The 26,572-nt window shown below is 44.2% G+C and overlaps 1 protein-coding gene across 2 annotated transcripts in view; it reads right to left on the bottom strand.

The window, feature by feature from the left end:
* The window catches only part of MAPKAP1 (MAPK associated protein 1), a 239,854-nt gene that overhangs the window by 179,871 nt on the left and 33,411 nt on the right, over positions 1–26,572 (bottom strand). For both annotated transcript variants that reach the window (XM_075322833.1, XM_075322834.1), the window contains exons 3-4: positions 19,996–20,085; positions 17,968–18,116 (exon numbers count right to left, since the gene is read on the bottom strand). In XM_075322833.1, the coding sequence (XP_075178948.1) occupies positions 17,968–18,116; positions 19,996–20,085 (239 nt within the window). The remainder of the gene's footprint in view (positions 1–17,967; positions 18,117–19,995; positions 20,086–26,572) is intronic.

The following is a 26,572-nucleotide window of genomic DNA, read 5'->3' as shown; positions in this document are numbered from 1 at the left end:
ATCTGCATTTTTCACCTTTCTCCTCGCGCCGCGCTATGCTACATCGCTTTGAATTTTGTGTTTTATGGTTGTTGGAAAGCGCTACAGGAAAAAATGACCAATTAAAGTTGAATACGGCAGCTCATAAATAAAGCGGCTTGGCATTTTTATCCGGGATGGATAGGTAAGAAAAAAAAAAGGATGGATGCAGCCTGCCCTTATCGGAATGTGATACGTTCCCAGTAGTGAAGGTGAGTACGGTAAGTACGACTGGGTGATCATCCGGATCAAATATTGCTTTTTGATAAGGGTCTTCGTGTCTTTGGGAAATGTATACAAAAGCCAATAAAGGGTTTCCCAGTTTTGAACAATCTGTTACCATTTTAAACAAAATGCGCTTTACTCACCCTCCCCAGGTCCAGTGCTGAATCTCCGCCTCTGCTCCCTCTCTCTGCAGCGCTGACGTCACGTCAACAGGTCAGCCAATCAGTGACTTCAGTGGATCAAATTGAGCTTCTGAGCTCGCTAATGGGCTGCAGTGCTTACAAGGCAAGAATAGGAAACGGGAGCAGTGGTGGAGACTAAGAATTGGACCTGGGGAGGGTAGGCAAAGGACAGTTTTTTGTTTGTTTTTTTTTAAACAAACTTTAACCAAGGGATAGGTGTTTTTTCAAAACCAGATGTCTATTTGAGATTGTTAAGACATATGGCTCCGATTTTACTGGTTATGTAAAGCACTGGTGACACGTATGTATACTACCAGCACTGACTGAAAGGACAAAGATGAGGGCTAGGAAGCAAAGCTAGAGTGCGAATTGTAAGGTAAGTAGATTTGAATCGCCGAAATCCCTATAGGCCCCCATACACAGTAGATGGTAGGTTGAACCACCCACTTTGACTCTTCGGTTATACAGTCGGGAGAAATGGGGGATGTGGGACCACTACACCAGAAACCAGTGCAGAGTCTCAGTGATCAGTAATTTACCACCTACGTTGTTAATAGGTGATAGATGTCTATTGTGTGTGGGGGGGGGGGAGGAACGTAGGAAAAAATTAGGTCAAGGGAGGGAGTGGCATGACTCCTACTTTAAGCGCCAACTCCATCTGTTTAGGAACGCCTCCAAAATGCCAAGAAACTAGCAAAAACTCTGCACCTTGGGATACAATTCTGTGAAAACGGTCAGCAAATAGGCTCAGGCTTAAAGGGAATCTGTCAGGACGATCAATTCCCCCCAAAAAAGAATATATGGACAAACAGGTCTTTGAAATATAAATCCATCTACACCTTTATATCTTCTATCTGTTGCTGCTTTTCTCACTGATTTTCAGATTGATTTATAAGCAAAGTGGTCTGGGTGTGACTGTGCACTTAAGGAGCCCCCAACATCCAAGGTTGTTCATCGGACCACTGTGTGTGAGGTCAGGCAATAAAATCAGAAAGAGAGGCATCAATCATACTATAGAGGCTGGTGCTGGGCGGGGTAACAACCTTGGGGCTCCCTAAGTACTATGTGACCCCCCCCAGAGCAATTAAGGTGTTATTTACATGTGAATGAACACTGTAATCACTCAAAAATTCAGCAACAGATAGAAGATGTAAAGGTGTCCATATTGTTGAGCGAGTAGTTGACTATTCATACTTGCTATGCTGTTAGCGAGTCCTGTCGTATTCGTTATGAGTAGTGGGTGCAATGTAAGTTAATGGGAAATACTCACTAAGTAGCGAGTAACCCGAAAGCCGTACATTTCGTGCAAGTAGCGAATGGTACGGCTTTCAGGTTACTCGCTACTTAGCGAGTATTTCCTTGTGACTTACATTGCACCCACTACTCGTAACGAACATGCGAGTAGCGGACAGTACTCGCTAACAGCATAGCGAGTACTGAAGTCAACTATTCCCTCAATACTACTTAAGGCCTCATTTACATGTGAATGACAATGCTAATCACTCAAGAAAGCAGCAACAGATAGAAGATATCAAAGTGTCCATGGCTTAAGGCCTCATTTACATGTGAATGAAAACGCTAATCAATCAAAAGTGTAGCAAAAGATAGAGGATATCAAGGTGTCCATAAAGGCCACTTTACACACAGAGATAAATCTGCGGCAGATCTGTGGTTGCAGTGAAATTGTGGACAATCAGTGCCAGGTTTGTGGCTGTGTACAAATGGAACAATATGTCCATGATTTCACTGCAACCACAGATCTGCCAAAGATTTATCTCTGTGTGTAAAGTGGCCTTAACTTAAGGCCTCATTTACATGTGAATGAAAATACTAATCACTCAAGAATGCAGCAACAGATAAAAGATGTAAAGGTGTTGATTTAAGGCATCATTTACATGTGACTGAAAACACTAATCACTCAAGAATGCAGCAACAGATAGAAGATATAAAGGTGTCGATAGATTTTTCAAAGACCTGTGTGCGTTTCAAGGATTAACAATTGATTTTACTGACAGATTCCAATGCAAGGGTCATATCCATTTATTAATCTATAAAAGATGAATCCTGATAGACCACAACTAGTGCAGCAGCCTTAGAAAACAATGGGGTTAAAAGATCATTAAAGTCTGGTAAGGATACAATTGTGTAATAAATTAAATACAGGAACATCAATGGGAAAGAGTTAGTAAATCTGCGCTGCTCTGACAGCTAAGAAACTGCTGATCTGTGGAGTTAGAGAAGCGCTGCTGCTGCAGAATGTGTTCGGGTTGTCAATCACTTCTCATCGCCACTCATATGGAGAGGAGACAGTGAAGGAAGAGGCAGACAATGCAATCTGTTTTATCCGGCCTTGCACAGAGACCATAAACCTAAAGAGGCTAAAGATCTGGAGAAAAATGAAGTTCTTCTTAAAGGGTCATTCTAGGGAGGAAAGTAAAGTCCATAGTCAGCCAATTCCAGAATTTTTACCGTTCTTTGAGTAGCAGCTGTGCATTACATTGAAGTGAATGGGACTGAGCTGCAATACCAAGCGCTGCCACTATTGGATGTATGGAGCTGTACAAAATCCTTTACTCAACTGAGCCGCGATGCAAAGAGTTAGATCTCCATCGATCTAATACGCTTGGCCTACAGAGTAGGGATGAGCGACCCGAGCTGCAAAGTTCAGGGTCCGCTGCTAGAACTTGAACGCGGACGTCTCTTGGAAGTCCAAGGTCAAGTTTGCAGTTTGGATGCTGTTTGTTTAATAAAGTTTGTTGAAAGGCTGCAGCGCAGAGAACAAAGCTCATAGGTCACTTCTGATCAGTGGCAGGTACGAGGGTGAGAAATCCCAGGCTGTCACTGACCTCGAGTGACCTCAGAACGAAGCTCCATAGGTTACTTCCGATCAGCGGCATGTACAAGGGTGAGAAGTCCCAGGCTGTCACTGACCTCAGAACGAAGCTCCATAGGTTACTTCCGATCAGCGGCATGTACAAGGGTGAGAAATCCCAGGCTGTCACTGACCTCGAGTGACCTCAGAACGAAGCTCCATAGGTTACTTCCGATCAGCGGCAGATACGAGGGTGAGAAATCCCAGGCTGTCACTGACCTCGAGTGACCTCAGAACGAAGCTCCATAGGTTACTTCTGATCAGCGGCATGTACAAGGGTGAGAAATTCCAGGCTGTCACTGACCTCCAGTGACCTCAGAACGAAGCTCCATATGTTACTTCCGATCAGCGGCATGTACAAGGGTGAGAAATCCCAGGCTGTCACTGACCTCGAGTGACCTCAGAACGAAGCTCCATAGGTCACTTCCGATCAGAGGCAGGTACGAGGGTCAGAAATCCCGGACTGCGGATTACCTTGAGTGACCTCAGAACGAGGGTCCATAGGTCAATGCCAATCATCGGCAGGTACAAGGGTGATAAATTCCAGGCTGCCGCTGACAGAGAGTGACCCATGGAGCCTCGTTCTGAGAATAAGATTTGATGGACGTCGTGGGACACTACACCAATGCATTACCTCAGAACTTCGAGGATTTTTATTTTTAATCAATAGATTGGTGAATGAGGGAGTGTGTGTATGGGTGGGAGAGAAGTATTAACTAAAATAAACTATTTTTTTCATGTGTGTGCATTTTTATTTTTTTTTTTTTACTCTTCACTTACTGGGTTAGCAATGGGAGTGTCCAATACACACCTATAATACACACCTATCCATTACTAACCCCTGGGTTTCATGCCATCTGACAAGTCACAGCTGACATCAAGCCCAAAAGCATTACCCTGATTACCACCACACCAGGGCACTAAAGAAGAGACACGCAAAGCGCTAGAATTGGTGCATCTAATGGATGCACCACTTTTGGGGTGGCTATGGGCTGTTATTTTTAGGCTGTAAGTGCCCAATAATCATGGACCTTCCCAGCCTGATAATACCAGCCCCCAGCTGTCTGCTTTAACTTAGCTAGTTATCAAACATAAAGGGGACTCCACTCCGTTTTTTAAAATTATTTATCCCCTATTCACATTTGTTTGCAGGGCAATTGTCTTGCTCTTATCTCAATTTTGCAGCCCAATAGCCCATACTATGACCATTTTAAAGTCCAAAAGTTTTGGCCCCCATTTGACTTCTATGAGGCTTGGGGTCAAGTTTGGGTACCGAACCTAACTTTCAATTGAAGTTCAGCAGAACCTGGCAAAGCTGAACATCCACAAGTCCACTCATCCCCAGTAAAGAGTAAACCATCATTTTCAACAAACCCCTTTGAAAGTCAATGAGTTAAAAAAAAAAAAAATAGTCAAAACAATATGACCCCGGGAAAATGTGGTAAAATTTAAGAATTATTCCCATGTTGACAAGGTATCATCCCACAGGCAGAATAGGTAATACATTGCTGATTGTTGGGGGTCTGATAACTGGCACATACACCAGTTTCGAGATTTGGGCCCTAAAGTGCAGCGTTGTAATAGAGGGACGGATGCGCATGTGCAACATTGCTCAATTCACTGCCTGTAGGAGTGGTAGAGTCCTAGAAGACAAAGAATGAAGCAGTGTCACTCATGCGCAATGCCTATAGGAGTGGCGTAGATAGCAGGGCCCTATAAGACAAAGAATGAAGTAGCGTCACTCATGCACAGTGCCTATAGGAGCGGCGCAGAGAGTCCTATAAGAGAAAGAATGAAGCAGAGTCACTCTTGTGCAGTGCCTATAGGAGCGGCGGAGATAGAGTCTAGAGTCCTACAAGACATTTTTTTTCTCTTGCAAGAAACCCCCTTTAAATCTTCTAATCCATAATTAAAATTGTAGGTCCTATAAAGATCCCTTATCGAATATATAAAGGTGTGTGTGTGTGTGTGTGTGTGTGTGTGTGTGTGTGTGTGTGTGTGTGTGTGTGTGTGTGTGTGTGTGTGTGTGTGTGTGTGTGTGTGTGTGTGTGCACCGTCGCAGCTACAGCCACAAAATTTTGCACACACACTTCTGGACCCCGAGAGCGTCATAGGCTATGTTTTGAGGGGAAATTTTAACCCCGCTCTTTACAGTTATTCGCCAAAAAATCTGCCTCCATTAAAGCGAATGGAGCTCGGAGCCACAGTGCAGCCAGAACTTCAGAAGAATGCGCAGCCACGCCCTTATATGGAATGTTGGCGTGTCACAATGCAGCCAGGGAAAGAGAGACACAGACAGGGAAAGAAACAGATATAGACAGGGTAAAGACAGACACAAAGAGATAGACACAAAGATACAGACAGACATGGAAAGTGACAGACATGGAAAGTGACAGACAGGGAAAGTGACAGACAGGGAAAGTGACAGACAGGGAAAGTGACAGACAGGGAAAGTGACAGACAGGGAAAGTGACAGACAGGGAAAGTGACAGACAGGGAAAGTGACAGACAGGGAAAGTGACAGAGATAGATAGACATGGAAAGAGATTGAGAGACGGAGAAAGAGACAGACAGGGAAAGAGACAGACAGGGAAAGAGACAGACAGAGAGAGAGACAGAGATATATACAGAGGGGGAGACAGACAGAGAATGGAAGAGAAACAGAGAGACAGTTACTATCCCGGGCAGCGCCGGGTGCTATGTTGTGAGGCGAAATTTTAACTCTGCGCGTTGCAATTTACCAATCAATTTTGCCCCCATCTACATAATGGGGAAAAAGTGAAACGAAAAGTGTTGGGGGCAAATTGACAGCTGCCAGATGTGAACAAGGGGGACTTAAAGAATGAGGCGATGGCGCCAAAGAGTATATACCGTACAGCTGCTAAGGTGGGGCCCCGACATGGGATACTCACCACACTCGGGGATATGAACACACACACACAATGCACCACACACTACCACGTGCTTGAGCACATATACCACCCTCAGCACACATCTCACCACACATACACCAACCTCGCCACATAATCACCCTAAACACACACAAGTCTGGTATTATCCTTCACAAATAAAAATCTGATTAATAAGCAGCCAAACTACAAGAACAACAAATGTACCACATAGGAAATACGGCAGCTGTCAGTCACATGACCTGTCTATATGTGTATGTGTGAGCTAATATATACTGTCAGGGGGAGGGCTTTCTGTTGCCTGGCGATTTATCAGGCTGCCAATAGCAACCAATCACAGCTCAGCTTCTATTTTGCTACAGTTAATTAATCTGAGCTCTGATTGGTTAATATAGGCAACAATTTAATAATTACATTTCTATCTATTTGTTTTGTGGTTTTTGTGTGCAGAATACATTTTTGTTAATACATTCAGTTATTAACCCGGGCGAAGCCGGGTAGTACAGCTAGTACCCTATATCATAAAATTCCACAATAGCCGGGATTAGGCTATACCCCTAGGGACACTTAGGCCTTCTTACCCCCCCCCCCATCTAAACAGTTGGCATGCAATACCATTACTCCCCTGAAGTGGCCGCTGCAGCGGGAGTTTATAGCCAGCTGCAGCTAACCGGTGCCGCACAATCATCCGTCTTCATCTAGAAGAGTCTGTAGGGTCCCGTGTGAAGGTCTCACGGCTGCCAAAAAGTAGACAGTGGACATGGACAACCAATAGTTTTGACTATATGATATTAATTTATTAAACTGAAGACCCCCTCAAAGGAGATAAAACCTACCCCGGTTTTCGGAGGGGCCTGTCACTCATTATAAATGGAGAATACCGGATGGGGGCACAAAGAGCGGCAGAGACTGAGCTGTTAATAGCCATGTCTCATTCAAGTCTTTTAAATGGCTCTGCCGCGAATCCCTAATTATCCGAATGGTGCTCGATGTAAGAGCAGGAGGCAAAAAAAATGGTATTTAAGGACTGCACATCCCAAAATGCTGCTAAAAGCCATTAACCAGCGAGTGTTAATTGGAGCCATATTCATATTCATTTGCACTCCGGGCCCTGATAAAATATTTCCCAAGGTACGCTTTAAAAGGACTCTTAATTTAAGGAACTGCTACAATCAACACATGAAAATTAACAGCTGAGTAATTAGCGCTCATGAATTATGCCACAGACCGGGCTCGCAAGAGAGGGGATATCCGAGCTGATGAACCGGCTGGGCCTTCCGGGGGGTCCCCTGAAACCTGGGACGGGATTAACCCCTTGGATCCAAAAGTTACATATAGGAAAACAAGGTTTTATGTAAGTCCCCTCGCAGGGTAACATCAGATGGGTCACTAGTTGCGGAAGATGGAAGTCGGCGTCATAAAATAGGATGTATTTAATTGGATCATTTAGCACGGAAAATGTCATCCGCTGTATGTTCTGCGGGGTTATTTCTGATCCTCCCTAAACCTAAGGGCAGAGTAACTAGTGACATCCCAGCACCGGGCTTCTCTCCCCATCGGATAAGTGGAAACCCCATACAGATTAGACCTCTGCCGAGCCTGCCGATAAATAATAAACTGTGTAATATATCTTATCACAGAAATCGGCTTCTTTCTTCTCCGGAACTGATCTTTTACTTTGTAAACTGTATTCAGTCCTAGAAGACAGATTTTCCCATTATTTACAGGGGAGGTGACAGTTGGTGCTCATAAGATTCTATGGAGAGAGGCGGAGTCAGACATTCTGCTGCAAGTTCTCCTGAAATGATTATTTAAACTTAGGATTTAGGAAATAAAAACTAAATTGACGTTTACACTTTAAGAATAATATAAAGGAGAGTAGAAAGAGGTGAAAATCGACATTCTGCTGCAAGTTCCCCTGAAATGACTGTATAATTTTTTTTTTTTGTAAAAGGGGTATTCCCATTTCCAAGATTTGATCCCACTATGTAGTAGGTGCAATAATAATAATAGTAGTTATAATAATAATAATAATAATAATAATAATAATAATAATAATAAAAAATAATAATAGCAAATACCTCTAAATAGAAATGTAGTATAGTTCTCCTGATTAGTTATGTCTCTTACCTCATGTGCAGGCCATTGCAGCTTAGGTATCCATACTTACGACCACGCATATAGTCACAGTCAGTTGCTAGTGGTTATAACCATGGATATCTAAGGTCCTGCGATGCCCCGCACATGAGGAAAGAGACACTGCTATGAAATGACTGTATACTTTTTTTTTTTTTGTAAAAGGGGTATTCCCATTTCCAAGATCTGATCCCACTATGTAGTAGGTGTAATAATAATAATAATAATAATAATAATAATAATAATAATTATTATTATTATAAATAATAATAAATATTAGCAAATACCTCCAATTAGAAATGTAGTATAGTTCTCCTGATTAGTTATGTCTCTTACCTCATGCGTAGGGCATGGCAGGACCTTAGATATCCATAGTTATGAGTACACATATAGTCACAGTTAGTTAGTGGTGGTAACTATAAATATCTAAGGTCCTGCGATGCCCTGCACATGAGGAAAGAGACACTGCTATGAAATGACTTTATAAACTTTTTTTTTGTAAAAGGGGTATTCCCATTTCCATGATCTGATCCCACTATGTAGTAGGTATAATAAGAATAATAAGAGTAATAAAAATAATAAAAATAATAAAAATAATAATAGCAAATACCTCCAGTTAGAAATGTAGTATAGTTCTCCTGATTAGTTAGGTCTCTTACCTCATGTGTAGGGCATTGCAGGACCTTAGATATCCATAGTTACGAGTACGCATATAGTCACAGTTAGTTAGTTAGATGTTAGTGCTTGTAATTGAATATTCAAGGTTCTGCAATGCCCTGCACATGAGGAAGAGACATAGCTAAGCAGGAGAACTATACTACATTTCCAGTTGGAAGTATTAGTTAATATTATTTTTACACCTACTACATATTTGGAGATGGGAATAGCCCCTTTAAGAAGAAACTGGGAAAATGTGTTTTCACTGAAGTCCTATATTACCACAGTCCAGAAGGCAAAAGAAGCAGATTTCTCTGATTAGATATATTACACAGTTTATTTTCTTGTGTACTATTGATTTAGGAAATAAAAGTTAAAATGACGGTTACACCAAGGATAATATAGAGGGGGAAAAGATTGACATTGTGCTGCAAGTTCCCCTGAAATAACAGTTTAAACTTTTTTTTTTTAAAAAAAAAGGGGTATTCCCATCTCCAAGATCCTATCCCAATATGTAACAATATTAGCAAATACCTCCAATTAGAAATGTAGTATAGTCCTCCTGATTAGCTATGCCTCTTCCCTTATGTGAAGGTTATTGCAGCTTAGGTATCCATGTGTCACGGATGTGTCTGGACCTTCAGGTGCTGCTGCTGGAAGCAGGTGCAGAAGAGCCCAGAGATCGTCCAGACGTTAATAGACGTTGTCCCTTTAAGGGCTTGATTTAGGGTTTTTTCTGTTTCCTTTCCAGGTGGGAGGAGCCTTTCCTCTAGCTGGTAATAAAGGGCCTTTATAACGTGTGGCCTCTCACTCCTCCAGGGTGGGTTATACTCTTCACTTGGAGAAGTTGCTTGCTCAGGAGTGCATGTGGCTACTGTTGCTGTATATTCTGAAGATTCCCTCTCAAGATAAGAAGTTGTTTTTCCTTTTTCCCCTTTTGCTGTTTAATTTTGTTTGTCCCCCCCCCCCGACCCCCCTCACTCCCGTGGATCGGTGGGTGGTGGGATTTAGTCCTAGGGTCTGGACTAAATCCGTTGGCGGGCCACACCTCCTAACCCTTATAGGTACCTGTGGTTTGAGGGCAAGTGCAGGGCCCCCAAGTGTCAGGGTCAGCGCAGGAGCCCCTGGTCACCCCCCCTCTTTGGGTTTCAGCCTCCCTTATTCCCAGGAGTCCACTTGCTGGGTGTCTCTCCCCACACCCAGCGGGACATCATGGTTACATCAACACATATAGTGAGTTACTAGTGATCGTAACCATAGATTCCTAAGCTACTGCAATGCCCTGCACATGAGGTAAGAGACATAGCTAATCAGGAGAACTATACTACATTTCGAATTGGAGGTATTTGCTATTATTACTACATATTGGGATAGGATCTTGGAGAAGGGAATAACCCTTTAAGGCAGGGGTGGGCAATTAATTTTCCCATGGGGCCGCATGAGAAATTGGGATTGGTTTAGAGGGCCGGACTAATATAATTACCTCAGTTCTACCCAATATACTACATCACTACACCCCCTCCATATACTACACCTGTAATAAACTACACCACTACACCCCCCATATACTACACCTGTATTATACTACACTCCCTCCATATACCTGTAATATACTACACCCCCATATACACCTGTATTATACTACACCACTATATAATACACCTCCGATATACTACATCATTACACCCCTATATACTACACCTGTAATATACTACATCACTACACCCCATATACTACACCTGTAATATAGTACACCCCCATATAGTACACCTGTAATATAGTACACCTCCATATAGCACACCTGTAATATACTACACCTCCATAGAGCACACCTGTAATATACTACGCCTCCATATGGTACACCTGTAATATACTACATCACTATACCCCCATATACTACACCACTATATACACCTCCATTTAGCACACCTGTAATATACTACACCCCCATATGTCACACACCCTGCTCCCCATACAGCCTGCACCCCCATATCACACACACTACACCCCATACAGCCTGCACCCCCATATCACACACCCTGCCCACATATCTCACCCTGCCTGTACCCCAACTTACCCCTCTCAAACACTCTGCACCCCTTCACATCCTTCTGTCAGTCTGCAGCCCTCATATGCCACTCACCCTGCAACTCCATCTTCCCTCATATGCCACTCACCCTGCAACTCCATCTTCCCTCATATGCCACTCACCCTGCAACTCCATCTTCCCTCATATGCCACTCACCCTGCAACTCCATCTTCCCACATATGCCACTCACCCTACAACTCCATCTTCCCACATATGCCACTCACCCTACAACTCCATCTTCCCACATATGCCACTCACCCTGCAACTCCATCTTCCCACATATGCCACTCACCCTGCAGCTCCATCTTCCCTCATATGCCACTCACCCTGCAACTCCATCTTCCCTCATATGCCACTCACCCTGCAACTCCATCTTCCCTCATATGCCACTCACCCTGCAACTCCATCTTCCCACATATGCCACTCACCCTGCAACTCCATCTTCCCTCATATGCCACTCACCCTGCAACTCCATCTTCCCTCATATGCCACTCACCCTGCAACTCCATCTTCCCACATATGCCACTCACCCTACAACTCCATCTTCCCACATATGCCACTCACCATGCAGCTCCATCTTCCCTCATATGCCACTCACCCTGCAGCTCCATCTTCCCTCATATGCCACTCACCCTGCAACTCCATCTTCCCTCATATGCCACTCACCCTGCAGCTCCATCTTCCCTCATATGCCACTCACCCTGCAACTCCATCTTCCCTCGTATGCCACTCACCCTGCAGCTCCATCTTCCCTCATATGCCACTCACCCTGCAACTCCATCTTCCCTCATATGCCACTCACCCTGCAGCTCCATCTTCCCTCATATGCCACTCACCCTGCAGCTCCATCTTCCCTCATATGCCACTCACCCTGCAACTCCATCTTTCCTCATATGCACTCACCCTGCAACTCCATCTTCCCTCATATGCCACTCACCCTGCAACTCCATCTTTCCTCATATGCACTCACCCTGCAACTCCATCTTCCCTCATATGCCACTCACCCTGCAGCTCCATCTTCCCTCATATGCCACTCACCCTGCAGCTCCATCTTCCCTCATATGCCACTCACCCTGCAACTCCATCTTCCCTCATATGCCACTCACCCTGCAACTCCATCTTCCCTCATATGCCACTCACCCTGCAACTCCATCTTCCCTCATATGCCACTCACCCTGCAACTCCATCTTCCCTCATATGCCACTCACCCTGCAACTCCATCTTTCCTCATATGCACTCACCCTGCAACTCCATCTTCCCTCATATGCCACTCACCCTGCAACTCCATCTTTCCTCATATGCACTCACCCTGCAACTCCATCTTCCCTCATATGCCACTCACCCTGCAACTCCATCTTCCCTCATATGCCACTCACCCTGCAACTCCATCTTTCCTCATATGCCACTCACCCTGCAACTCCATCTTTCCTCATATGCCACTCACCCTGCAACTCCATCTTCCCACATATGCCACTCACCCTACAACTCCATCTTCCCACATATGCCACTCACCATGCAGCTCCATCTTCCCTCATATGCCACTCACCCTTAAACTCCATCTTCCCACATATGCCACTCACCCTGCAGCTCCATCTTCCCTCATATGCCACTCACCCTGCAACTCCATCTTCCCTCATATGCCACTCACCCTGCAACTCCATCTTCCCTCATATGCCACTCACCCTGCAACTCCATCTTCCCTCATATGCCACTCACCCTGCAACTCCATCTTTCCTCATATGCACTCACCCTGCAACTCCATCTTCCCTCATATGCCACTCACCCTGCAACTCCATCTTCCCTCATATGCCACTCACCCTGCAACTCCATCTTTCCTCATATGCCACTCACCCTGCAACTCCATCTTCCCTCATATGCCACTCACCCTGCAACTCCATCTTCCCTCATATGCCACTCACCTTGCAACTCCATCTTTCCTCATATGCACTCACCCTGCAACTCCATCTTCCCTCATATGCCACTCACCCTGCAACTCCATCTTCCCTCATATGCCACTCACCCTGCAGCTCCATCTTCCCTCATATGCCACTCACCTTGCAACTCCATCTTTCCTCATATGCACTCACCCTGCAACTCCATCTTCCCTCATATGCCACTCACCCTGCAACTCCATCTTCCCTCATATGCCACTCACCCTTAAACTCCATCTTCCCACATATGCCACTCACCCTGCAGCTCCATCTTCCCTCATATGCCACTCACCCTGCAGCTCCATCTTCCCTCATATGCCACCCTGCAACTCCATCTTCCCTCATATGCCACTCACCCTGCAACTCCATCTTCCCTCATATTCCACTCACCCTGCAACTCCATCTTCCCTCATATGCCACTCACCCTGCAACTCCATCTTTCCTCATATGCACTCACCCTGCAACTCCATCTTCCCTCATATGCCACTCACCCTGCAACTCCATCTTCCCTCATATGCCACTCACCCTACAACTCCATCTTCCCACATATGCCACTCACCATGCAGCTCCATCTTCCCTCATATGCCACTCACCCTGCAGCTCCATCTTCCCTCATATGCCACTCACCCTGCAACTCCATCTTCCCTCGTATGCACTCACCCTGCAACTCCATCTTCCCACATATGCCACTCACCCTGCAACTCCATCTTCCCTCATATGCCACTCACCCTGCAGCTCCATCTTCCCTCATATGCCACTCACCCTGCAACTCCATCTTCCCTCATATGCCACTCACCCTGCAGCTCCATCTTCCCTCATATGCCCCTCACCCTGCAACTCCATCTTCCCTCATATGCCACTCACCCTGCAACTCCATCTTCCCTCATATGCCACTCACCCTACAACTCCATCTTCCCACATATGCCACTCACCATGCAGCTCCATCTTCCCTCATATGCCACTCACCCTGCAGCTCCATCTTCCCTCATATGCCACTCACCCTGCAACTCCATCTTCCCTCGTATGCACTCACCCTGCAACTCCATCTTCCCACATATGCCACTCACCCTGCAACTCCATCTTCCCTCATATGCCACTCACCCTGCAGCTCCATCTTCCCTCATATGCCACTCACCCTGCAACTCCATCTTCCCTCATATGCCACTCACCCTGCAGCTCCATCTTCCCACATATGCCACTCACCCTACAACTCCATCTTCCCTCATATGCCACTCACCCTGCAACTCCATCTTCCCTCATATGCCACTCACCCTGCAGCTCCATCTTCCCTCATATGCCACTCACCTTGCAACTCCATCTTTCCTCATATGCACTCACCCTGCAACTCCATCTTCCCTCATATGCCACTCACCCTGCAACTCCATCTTCCCTCATATGCCACTCACCCTTAAACTCCATCTTCCCACATATGCCACTCACCCTGCAGCTCCATCTTCCCTCATATGCCACTCACCCTGCAACTCCATCTTCCCTCATATGCCACTCACCCTGCAACTCCATCTTCCCTCATATGCCACTCACCCTGCAACTCCATCTTCCCTCATATGCACTCACCCTGCAACTCCATCTTCCCTCATATGCCACTCACCCTGCAACTCCATCTTCCCTCATATGCCACTCACCCTGCAACTCCATCTTCCCTCATATGCCACTCACCCTGCAGCTCCATCTTCCCTCATATGCCACTCACCCTGCAGCTCCATCTTCCCTCATATGCACTCACCCTGCAACTCCATCTTCCCTCATATGCCACTCACCCTGCAACTCCATCTTCCCTCATATGCCACTCACCCTGCAACTCCATCTTCCCTCATATTCCACTCACCCTGCAACTCCATCTTCCCTCATATGCCACTCACCCTGCAACTCCATCTTCCCACATATGCCACTCACCCTGCAACTCCATCTTCCCTCATATGCCACTCACCCTGCAACTCCATCTTCCCTCATATAACACTCACCCTGCAACTCCATCTTCCCTCATATGCCACTCACCCTGCAGCTCCATCTTCCCTCATATACCACTCACCCTGCAACTCCATCTTCCCTCATATGCCACTCACCCTGCAACTCCATCTTCCCTCATATGCCACTCACCTTGCAACTCCATCTTTCCTCATATGCACTCACCCTGCAACTCCATCTTCCCTCATATGCCACTCACCCTGCAACTCCATCTTCCCTCATATGCCACTCACCCTGCCGCTCCATCTTCCCTCATATGCCACTCACCCTGCAACTCCATCTTCCCTCATATGCCACTCACCTTGCAACTCCATCTTCCCTCATATGCCACTCACCCTGCAGCTCCATGTTCCCACATATGCCACTCACCTTGCAACTCCATCTTTCCTCATATGCACTCACCCTGCAACTCCATCTTCCCTCATATGCCACTCACCCTGCAACTCCATCTTCCCTCATATGCCACTCACCCTTAAACTCCATCTTCCCACATATGCCACTCACCCTGCAGCTCCATCTTCCCTCATATGCCACTCACCCTGCAACTCCATCTTCCCTCATATGCCACTCACCCTGCAACTCCATCTTCCCTCATATGCCACTCACCCTGCAACTCCATCTTCCCTCATATGCACTCACCCTGCAACTCCATCTTCCCTCATATGCCACTCACCCTGCAACTCCATCTTCCCTCATATGCCACTCACCTTGCAACTCCATCTTTCCTCATATGCACTCACCCTGCAACTCCATCTTCCCTCATATGCCACTCACCCTGCAACTCCATCTTCCCTCATATGCCACTCACCCTGCAGCTCCATCTTCCCTCATATGCCACTCACCTTGCAACTCCATCTTTCCTCATATGCACTCACCCTGCAACTCCATCTTCCCTCATATGCCACTCACCCTGCAACTCCATCTTCCCTCATATGCCACTCACCCTTAAACTCCATCTTCCCACATATGCCACTCACCCTGCAGCTCCATCTTCCCTCATATGCCACTCACCCTGCAACTCCATCTTCCCTCATATGCCACTCACCCTGCAGCTCCATCTTCCCTCATATGCCACTCACCCTGCAACTCCATCTTCCCTCATATGCCACTCACCCTGCAACTCCATCTTTCCTCATATGCCACTCACCCTGCAGCTCCATCTTCCCTCATATGCACTCACCCTGCAACTCCATCTTCCCTCATATGCCACTCACCCTGCAACTCCATCTTCCCTCATATGCCACTCACCCTGCAACTCCATCTTTCCTCATATGCACTCACCCTGCAACCCCCCTCCCCCTCATGTCCCCTCTTTTCTCATTACCAGTCATCATGTGTCCACATCTCCTTCAGCATTCAGCATGTCTTGCTTTCTGCCCGGCATCCTGTGTCTCCTCCCACACAGTCACATGGGCGTGACATCATCGCAGGTCCTGCAAGATGAATTATTCCGTCTGCTGTGCTGCTCCTTCTTCTGCCGGGCGGGAACTTTTGAAATGACACACGCAGCGCAGTACTGACAACGTCAGAGCGCGCGCGTGTGTCACTGACAATTAGTGCCGGCAGGGAACAGAGGAAAGACTCCTGCGTTCCGCTGCCTGCACTGACTGTGCGGACCTGCACAGGATCTCTTCCTGCTCGGCACGCTGCAGCCCGGCTCCACTGCACAGGCTGAAGACGGGCGGGCCGGTCACAGAGAGCAGGCGGGCCGGATGTGGCCCGCGGGCCGCCCCTTGCCCAGGTCTGCTTTAAGGCCCCATAAACATTAGATCAATTCTCATAGCCTAATGTGTCTTGGAGCCTCCTATACGTCCCGACTGATGATGTTGGGAGAGAGAATTGTTCAACGAGTCGGAGTTCCGATGGCCGATCCTTTTGTTCTCCGGAAGACAAGATGCCACGGGAAAAAGATTGGTTGCGGCTCTCTTGTAAAAGACAAAAAGGAGCCCCCCGGAGAGCGAATGTCCCTCTGTATGGAGGAGTCGGGCTAGAGAGGTGGACGCTCACAGCGCTTTATTCTATGGGACTGCAATGGAGCAATTAAGAGCACCGTTCTCAGGATCGATGGGACCCCCACCAATCTCCAAATTATCAACAGCTGCCTTAAGGCACAACCAAGAGACCGACAACACATTAGCCAGTTGGCCAAAACTGGAAAGCCATCTAATAACTATGGGCACTTTACTGGAACGACAATACCTGCCCTCTTGCCCTCGCGGGGACGTCAATTCTCTCACCCCGTCCCCAGTGCACGATGCAGTCTCACAGAGCCTGTGTACAGCTCAAAGGCTTCTTGGTTCTGCCTGAAGGGTGCGCGAGCAGCCAAACCCTTTTCTTAAAGGGCCAGCGTACTCTGACCCGGAAGTGCCTCTCAGGTCAGCTGAGAAGTTATAGGTGTTTAAGGCACCTTCCCCTTAAGGGAGGTGCCTGGGCAATTAGTTAGTTGTATAACTAGTTTGCAGGTCCTCAGTGCTGCTGACTTTTTTTTATATTTCAGTGCTGTGCCTGTTTGCTGATCTGCTGCCGCTACCATCCACGCCGGCCGACTATCACGATTGTCACCACAGCAAGTATCCACACCGGTCACTGCTGCTGTATCTACCCATCCATTCTGGACGGATATACTACTCTGCCTGCTTCCGCTTCTACCTAAGACTGTCCTGTGTCAACGGCACCAGCTACTGAGGTACTGTAGATCCCCTGGGGCTGCCCTCTGCCAACTGTTTACCAGCATGTGTACCTGCTGCCACTTTTGGTGGCAGTAGTGAAGACTCGGCGGCCGATCCAGATCGCTCTCCAGGGCAAGTGAGCAGTACTTTCAAGAGCGCAACCAGGACCAAACCGGTCCACTGATGAGGACCATGCGAGCACCACCGGCTGCACAACAACTGATGACACTGGGGCAAACTGCAACTAGTGCACCCCTTTTACACCAATAAGTGCCTAGAGGACGGCTCCGTACCTTGCCATCAAATTTGGAGTATTCATTGAAGGGGTTGTTCAGCTGCAGCGGACACTGCTCCAGCCGCACAGACAGGATGGACGGCTTCACGCTGCGCTGGATTTTCTCTAGGATTTCTTTCTTTTCAAACAATGAACTCAATTCTTCAGCTAAAAAAAAAAAAATATATATATTTTGTACCTTTAAATCGTACAAATTACAGTATTAGTAATTAAATAATGATGTCATTGTACAGGAGGAGGAGGAAGTGAGCTGTGATATCATCTAGTGTGAATGATGGATCCTGTGATATCTACTGTATATAGTGGTGTCATCAGTCATTGTACAGGAGGGGGGAGGAGGTGAGCTGTGATATTGTGGGGATAAGGCCTGGGCTGTAGGCCATTTGTCCAGATATAATAAGATAATCTGTGTGTGTATATAATTAAAGCATAGATGCCATTGCATAATTATCTATATGTCTGTATGACAGTCGCATAGATGCCATAATATGATTTTAGGATAAGCGCTCAGGAATGTGTTAACCAAGATGAAGAAGCCAAAATGTACAATGAACAAAGAAGTATTCATAACACACCGATTGTATTCATAACATGTTGGTTCTCACCAGCTGGGATGCGAAACTGGGGCTTTATCTTTTACTCCTTTTCCCGTTTCAAGGTCTAATGTTGGACTGTATAATCATGACATTTTTAATACATGGGTCCGAAGCTTGCTTCTGCTCAAACAGTGAATACGTCTTGGCGTGATCATTGTTTGATTTATATCTGCGCAGATAGATTTGAAATCCGTCTCTGTGACCCTGAGAGACCCCATTTGTGGTTTCCCAAAATTCCCAACCTTGACAACATCACCTATTGTGAATGGTGGATCCTATGATATCTACTGTATATAAAAGGTGTCATCAGTCATTGTACAAGAGAGGAAGGCGGTGAGCTGTGACATCACCTAAGGTGCATCCTGTGTTATCTATTGTATATATAGGTATTATGAGTCATTGTAACAGGAAGTGGAGAGGGTGAGCTGTGATGTCACCTATTGTAAATGGAATGGTGGATCCTCTCATATCTACTGTATATAGAAGTGTTATCAGTCATTATACAAGAGAAGGTGAGCTGTGACATCACCTATGGTGGATCCTGTGTCATCTACTGTACAGCATATAGTGGTGTTATCAGTCATTGTATAAAAGGGAGTAGGTGAGCTGTGACATCACCTATTGTGAATGGTGGATCCTGTGTTATCTACTGTATATAGAGGTGTGATCAGTCATTTTATAGGATGAGGTGAGCCGTGACATTACCTATGGTGAATGGTGGGATCCTGTGTTGTCTACTGTAAATAGAGAGGTTATCAATTATTGTAAAAGGAGGTGAGCTGTGACATTACTTATGGTGAACAGTGGGATCCTGTGTTATCTACTGTATATAGAGCGGTTTTCAATTATTGTAAAGGAAGAGGAGGTAAGGAGGAGGAGGTGAGCTGTGACATTACCTATGGTGAATAGTGGGATCCTGGTGTTATCTACTATATATAGAGCTGTTTTCAATTATTGTAAAGGAGGAGGAGGTGAGCTGTGACATTACCTATGGTGAATAGTGGGATCCTGTGTTACCTACTGTATATAGAGATGTTATTAATTATTGTAAAGGAAGAGGAGGTAAGGAGGAGGAGGTGAGCTGTGACATTACCTATGGTGAATGGTGGGATCCTGTGTGGTCTACTGTATATAGAGGTTATCAATTATTGTAAAAGAAGGAGGTGAGCTGTGACATTACTTATGGTGAACAGTGGGATCCTGTGTCATCTACTGTATATAGAGCTGTTATCAATTAGAGTAAAGGAGGAGGAGGTAAGGAGGAGGAGGTGAGCTGTGACATCTATTGTGAATGATGGATGCTGTTATTTACTGCATGTATATAGGAGTCATAGATTCGATCACATGCATTTTGGGTGTTTTCCGTGTGCTGTACGAGCCACATCCCCATGTTCCTAGCCGTGTCTCCCCGTGGATCAGACCTCCATTACCTGAATGGCTTGTGTTCCGATCCTTCCACTGTACGTTCTTGCATTTGATCTGGTTCTGCCTCTCCTTCCGCAGACGTTCTAATTTCTGAGCTAAAAAATAAAAACAAAGAAATAAACAAAACAAAAAAGACAAAAAATAAATAAAATAATCACTTTGTCAATGAAACTTTCCCGGGAGATCACAATTAATTCCAATATCATGAATATTTCATAACGCATGTATAGAAGGATGGTGAAGCGGGGGGGGGGGGGGATGGATTTCGGAGAGACGGAGGAAAGAGGCATAAAAAGATTTTTTTTTTTTTTTAAAAGCTGACACAAAGTTCAGAAAATACCAACAAAAACAGGAAAATGTTCTTGATTTATAATTGAAATTAGGGGACATAAAACATTAATACAGACCATAAAGATAGTATTAACATAGAGGCGAATCGTAAAACGTGAAAACTTGGGTGATTAATAGGACGCTTCGTTATATAAATCATTAATAACGGTCTTAAAGGAATTTTAATGCACAAATGAAGTCCCCGCGAAGGCTCCGGCGTGTGCATAAAATTACACATTATGAATTACGGGCCCCCGCTTCAAAAAAAATTAAAAGATAAATGAACTCGGGGGCTCCAACTATTAAAGTTTTAAAATGTAAAATCCTTTATCTGGAAAATCAGGAAAAATTATAAAATGTCAGGGCCTTATAAATTAGCGGCGTTTTCCTATGGTAGGACGGAACGGTTTATAGGTAATAAAAGGGGTGATTTGTATCCGCAGAAGCATTCGTCAAATTTGTAGGGGAAGCGAGACGTAGAGGAACAGAGTTTTATTTTGTTATTTTTTTCCTTTTGCCTTAAAGACGCATTGCTTACAATTTCGAGGGATCTTCCTAAAATAAAGTTTTACTCCTATTTGCCGCTTTACATGGAGAAAAAGGGTTAAATAGATCATCAGACAATACATATTGTGAATTATAGGCTAAAAAAAGCATAAAAAATGGTCATAAATCTAAAATTATATACTAAAGTAGAAGACTAATCCCGCTATTGAGGACCAGTCTTCTATCCCGGCAGGTAAATACTTCGAAAAACTCCATAGAATAACATCTTTTTCTTAAAACCATGCATTTTGATGTCCCTCTTGTAACTCAATCCATTGCCAGGAGGAACAACGGAGCAACAGCAGAATATGAAGTCGGAATACAAGATTAGCTATTGAGCACCAGTCTTCTATCCCGGTAGGCAAATACTTGGAAAACCCCATAAAATAACATTTTTCTTACAACCATGGATTTTTTTGTTCCTCTTGTAACTCAATCCATTGCCAGGTGGAACAACAGAGGAACAGTACAATATAAATTTAGAATATAAGACTAGCTATTGAGGACCAGTCTTCTGTCCCGGTAGGTAAATACTTCCAAAACCCCATAGAATAACATCTTTATCTTAAAACCATGCATTCTGTCTGCTTGTAACTCAATCCATTGCTAGGAGGAACAACAGAGCAACAGCTGAATACGAAGTCGGAATATAAGATTAGCTATTGAGGACCAGTCTTCTATCCCGGTAGGTAAATATTTCGAAAACCCCACAAAACGACATATTTTTCTTGATTTCTGAATTTGCTTATTCCTCTGTAACTCCTCTTGGAAAAATAAAATCAATTAGTGGATCAAACTATGTTTTGCTCTCATCCCTGATGGTCACAGTAAGGAAATACACCTAACGGGACAAGAGGAACAGTGGTGTCTGGATGTCAATTCATTACCAGGAGGAACAACAGAGGAACAGCAGAATATGAAGTCGGAATATAAGACTAGCTATTGGGGACCAGTCTTCTATCCCGGCAGGTAAATACTTCGAAAGCTCCATAGAATAACATCTTTTTCTTAAAACCATGCATTTTGATGTCCCTTTTGTAACGCAATTCATTGCCAGTAGGAACAACAGAGCAACAGCAGAATATGAAGTCGGAATAGAGGATTAGCTATTGAGGACGAGTCTTCTATCCTGGTAGGTAAATACTTCGAAAACCCCATATAAACATATTTTTCTTAAAACCATGCATTTTGTTCTCTCTCTTGTAACTCAATCCATTGCCTGGAGGAACAACAGAGCAACAGCTGAATACGAAGTCGGAATATAAGATTAGCTATTGAGGACCAGTCTTCTATCCCGGTAGGTTAATATTTCGAAAACCCCACAAAACGACATTTTTCTTGATTTTTGAATTTGCTTATTCCTCCGTAACTCCTCTTGGAAAAATAAAATCAATTAGTGGATCAAACTATGTTTTGCTCTCATCCCTGATGGTCACAGTAAGGAAATACACCTAACGGGACAAGAGGAACAGTGGTGTCCGGTTGTCAATTCATTACCAGGAGGAACAACAGAGGAACAGCAGAATATGAAGTCGGAATATAAGACTAGCTATTGGGGACCAGTCTTCTACTTCTATCCTGGTAGGTAAATACTTCGAAAGCTCCATAGAATAACATCTTTTTCTTAAAACCATGCATTTTGATGTCCCTCTTGTAACTCAATTCATTGCCAGGAGGAACAACAGTGCAACAGCAGAATATGAAGTCGGAATAGAGGATTAGCTATTGAGGACCAGTCTTCCATCCCGGTAGGTAAATACTTCGAAAACCCCATATAACATATTTTTCTTAAAACCATGCATTTTGTCCTCTTGTAACTCAATCCATTGCCAGGAGGAACAACAGAGCAAAAGCTGAATATGAAGTCGGAATAGAGGATTAGCTATTGGGGGACCAGTCTTCTATCCCGGCAGATAAATACTTCGAAAACTCCATAGAATAACATCTTTTTCTTAAAAACATGCATTTTGATGTCCCTCTTGTAACTCAATTCATTGCCAGTAGGAACAACAGAATATGAAGTCGGAATAGAGGATTAGCTATTGAGGACCAGTCTTCTATCCCGGTAGGTAAATAATTAAAAAAAAAAAAACCCACAAAACAACATTTTTCTTAAAACCATGCATTTTAATGTCCCTCTTGTATAACTCAATTCATTGCCAGGAGGAACAACAGAGAAACAGCAGAATATGAAGTCAGAATATAACATTAGCTATTGAGGATCAGTCTTCTATCCCTGTAGGTAAATACTTCGAAAACTCCATAGAATAACATCTTTTTCTTAAAACCATGCATTTTGTTGTCCCTCGTGTAACTCAATTCATTGCCAGGAAGAACAACAGAGGAACATCACAATATGAAGTTGGAATATAAGATTAGCTATTGCGGACCAGTCTTCTATCCCGGTAGGTAAATATTTCGAAAACCCCATAAACTACATTTTTCTTGATTTTTGCATTTGCTTATTCCTCTGTAACTCCTCTTGGAAAAATAAAATCAATTAGTGGATCAAACTATGCTTTGCTCTCATCCCTGATGGTCACAGAGTAAGGAAATACTTTGAAAACCCGAAAGAATAACATTTTTTCTCTTAAAACTGTGCATTTTGTTGTTCCTCTTATAACTCAATTCATTGCCAGGAGGAACAACAGAGAAACAGCAGAATATGAAGTCGGAATAGAAGATTAGCTATTGAGGACCAGTCTTCTATCCCGGTAGGTAAATACTTTGAAAACCCCATAAAATAACATTTTTTTTCTTAAAACCATGCATTTTGTTGTTCCTCTGCAACCCCTCTTAGAAAAAAATTCAATTAGTGGCTCAAACTATTTTTTGTCCTCAACACTGATAGCCAGAGTGTAAAACAAACACACCCAATGGGACAAGAGGGACAGTATGGTCAGTTATCAATTCACTGCCAGGAGGGACAACAGAGGAACAGCACAATATGAAGACGGAATATAAGATTAGCTATTGAGGACCAATCTTCTATCCAAGTAGGTAAATACTTGAAAACCTCATAGAATAGCATTTTTTCTTAAAACCATGCATTTTGTTGTCCCTCTTGCAACTCAATCCATTGCCAGGAGGAACAGTCTTCTGTCTTGGTAGGTATATACTTAGGAAACCTCATAAAATGAAATTTTTCTTAAAACTGTGTATTTTACTGTTCCTCTACAACTCCTCATGGAAAACAAAAATCAATTAGTGGCTCAAACTACCTTTTGTTCTCATCACTGACGGTCAGGGAGTAAGGAAATATACCTAACGGGACAAGAGCAACAGTGGTGTCCGGTTGTCAATTCATTTCCAAGAGGAACAACAGAGGAACAGCACAATATGAAGTCGGAATATAAGACTAGCTATTGAGGACCAATCTTCTATCCAAGTAGGTAGATACTTGAAAACCTCATAGAATAGCATTTTTTCTTAAAACCATGCATTTTGTTGTCCCTCTTGCAACTCAATCCATTGCCAGGAGGAACAGTACAATATGAAGTCGGAATATAAGACTAGCTATTGAGGACCAGTCTTCTATCCCGGTAGGTAAATACTTCGAAAACCCCATAAAACAACATTTTTCTTACAACTGTGCATTTTGGTGTTCCTGTACAACTCCTCTTGGAAAAAAAAAATCAATTAGTGGGTCAAACTATCTTTTGTACTTATCACTGATGGTTAGTGTAAAAAAATCCACCCAACGGGACAAGAAGAACAGTAGTATGCAGTTGTCAATTCATTTTCAGGAGGGACAACAGAGGAACATCACAATATAAAGTCAGAATATAAGATTAGCTATTGAGGACCAGTCTTCTGTCCTGGTGAATATATACTGCGAAACCCCATGAAATAACATATATTATTCATTTTGTTGTTCCTCTGTAAATCCTCTTGGGAAAAAAATGAATTGGTGGAACAAACTATGTTTTGTTCTCAAAAGTGTGTGTCTTCAATGATAGGACTTGGTCAGAGAGTGAAGAAATACGCCCAACGGATAAGAGGAACAGTAGTGTCCAGTTGTCAATTCATTGCCAGGAGGAACAACAGAGGAACAGCACAAAATGAAGATTAGCTTGAGGCCCAGTCTTCTGCCAAGTGAGTAAATACTTAGAAAACTCCATAAAATAACATTTTTCTTAAAACTATGCATTTTGGGGTTGCTCTGTAACTCCTCTTGGACAAAATAAAATGAATTGGTGGCTAAAACAATTTTTTGTTCTCAAAAGTGTGTTCCTACGTTTTCATCACTGATTGTCAGAGTGTAAAGAAATACACCCAACGAGACAAGAGGAACAGTAGTGTCTGGTTGTCAAGTCATTTCCAGGAGGATCAACAAAGGAACAACACAATATGAAGATTAGTTATTGAGGACCAGTGTTCTGTCCCGGTAGGTAAATACTTTGAAAACACCATAAAATAACATTTTTCTTAAAACTATGCATTTTGTTGTTCCTCTGTAACTCATCTTGGAAAAAAAACGAATTGGTGGATAATAATAATTTTATTCATTTATATAGCGCTATTAATTCCACAGCACTTTACATACATTGGCAACACTGTCCCCATTGGGGCTCACAATCTAGAGTCCCTATCTGTATGGATTTGGAGTGTGGGAGGAAACCCACGCAAACACGGGGAGAACATACAAACTCCTTGCAGATGGTGTCCTTGGTGGGATTTGAACCCAGGGCCCCAGCGCTGCAAGACTGCAGTGCTAACCACTGAGCCACCGTGCCGCCCGGATCAAACTATCTTTTGTTCTCAAAAGTGTGTTTTCCTACGTTGTCATCACTGATGGTCAGAGTGTAAAGAAATACACCCAACGGGACAAGAGGAACAGTTGTCCTGTGAATTCTTTGCCAGGAGGAACAACAGAGGGACAGCACAATGTGAAATTGGAATATAAGATTAGCCAGCATTTCTATTTTGTAGAGAAAGCAACTATATATTGTGTCAGGAGTGGAGATGTGTCTTTTGTAACAAATAGGACAAAATTAAATTAATATTTAAGACAATAATGCAGTAAATAAAATAAAGGGGGGGGGGCATGGACAAATAAATTAAGTCAATTTTGGATAATGGCCACTTAAATTATGACTGTTTCTTTTTCAGCTTTTGAATTTTTTTTCATGGTAAAATTTCCACCAGGTGGCGTGGTTGCAGCATACCCAAATACAAGAGAAACATATCTGTACTGTTGGCTGGGGACTATGCGGACTAGTCCAGGAGGAGGGCCCTGGTGGAGTCTCCCCGCTCTTCTCCGCTACTGACAGGTCTATACACACACACACAGACACACACACAGAGACACACACATACACAGAAAGAGACACACATACACAGAAAGAGACACACACACACAGAAAGAGACACACACACAGAAAGAGACACACACACACAGACACAGAGACACACACACACACACACACACACACACAGAGAGACACACACAGAGACACACACACAGAGAGAGACACACACAGACACACACACAGAGAGACACACACACAGAGAGAGACACACACAGAGAGAGACACACACAGAGAGAGACACACACAGAGAGAGACACACAGAGACACACACACAGAGAGAGACACACACAGGTCAGTCTACAAGAGCACTACAAGTATCAGCAAATAATATGCATGAGCCCCCCCCCATTATCAACTCTATTAATACTATTTGTTATCTGTATTGATCATGAAT

This window comes from Anomaloglossus baeobatrachus, chromosome 9, assembly GCF_048569485.1.
Source record: "Anomaloglossus baeobatrachus isolate aAnoBae1 chromosome 9, aAnoBae1.hap1, whole genome shotgun sequence".
NCBI classification, from domain to species: domain Eukaryota; kingdom Metazoa; phylum Chordata; class Amphibia; order Anura; family Aromobatidae; genus Anomaloglossus; species Anomaloglossus baeobatrachus.
The sequence above is the reverse complement of the archived record's forward strand: the minus strand, read 5'-3'. Positions and strand labels throughout refer to the sequence as shown.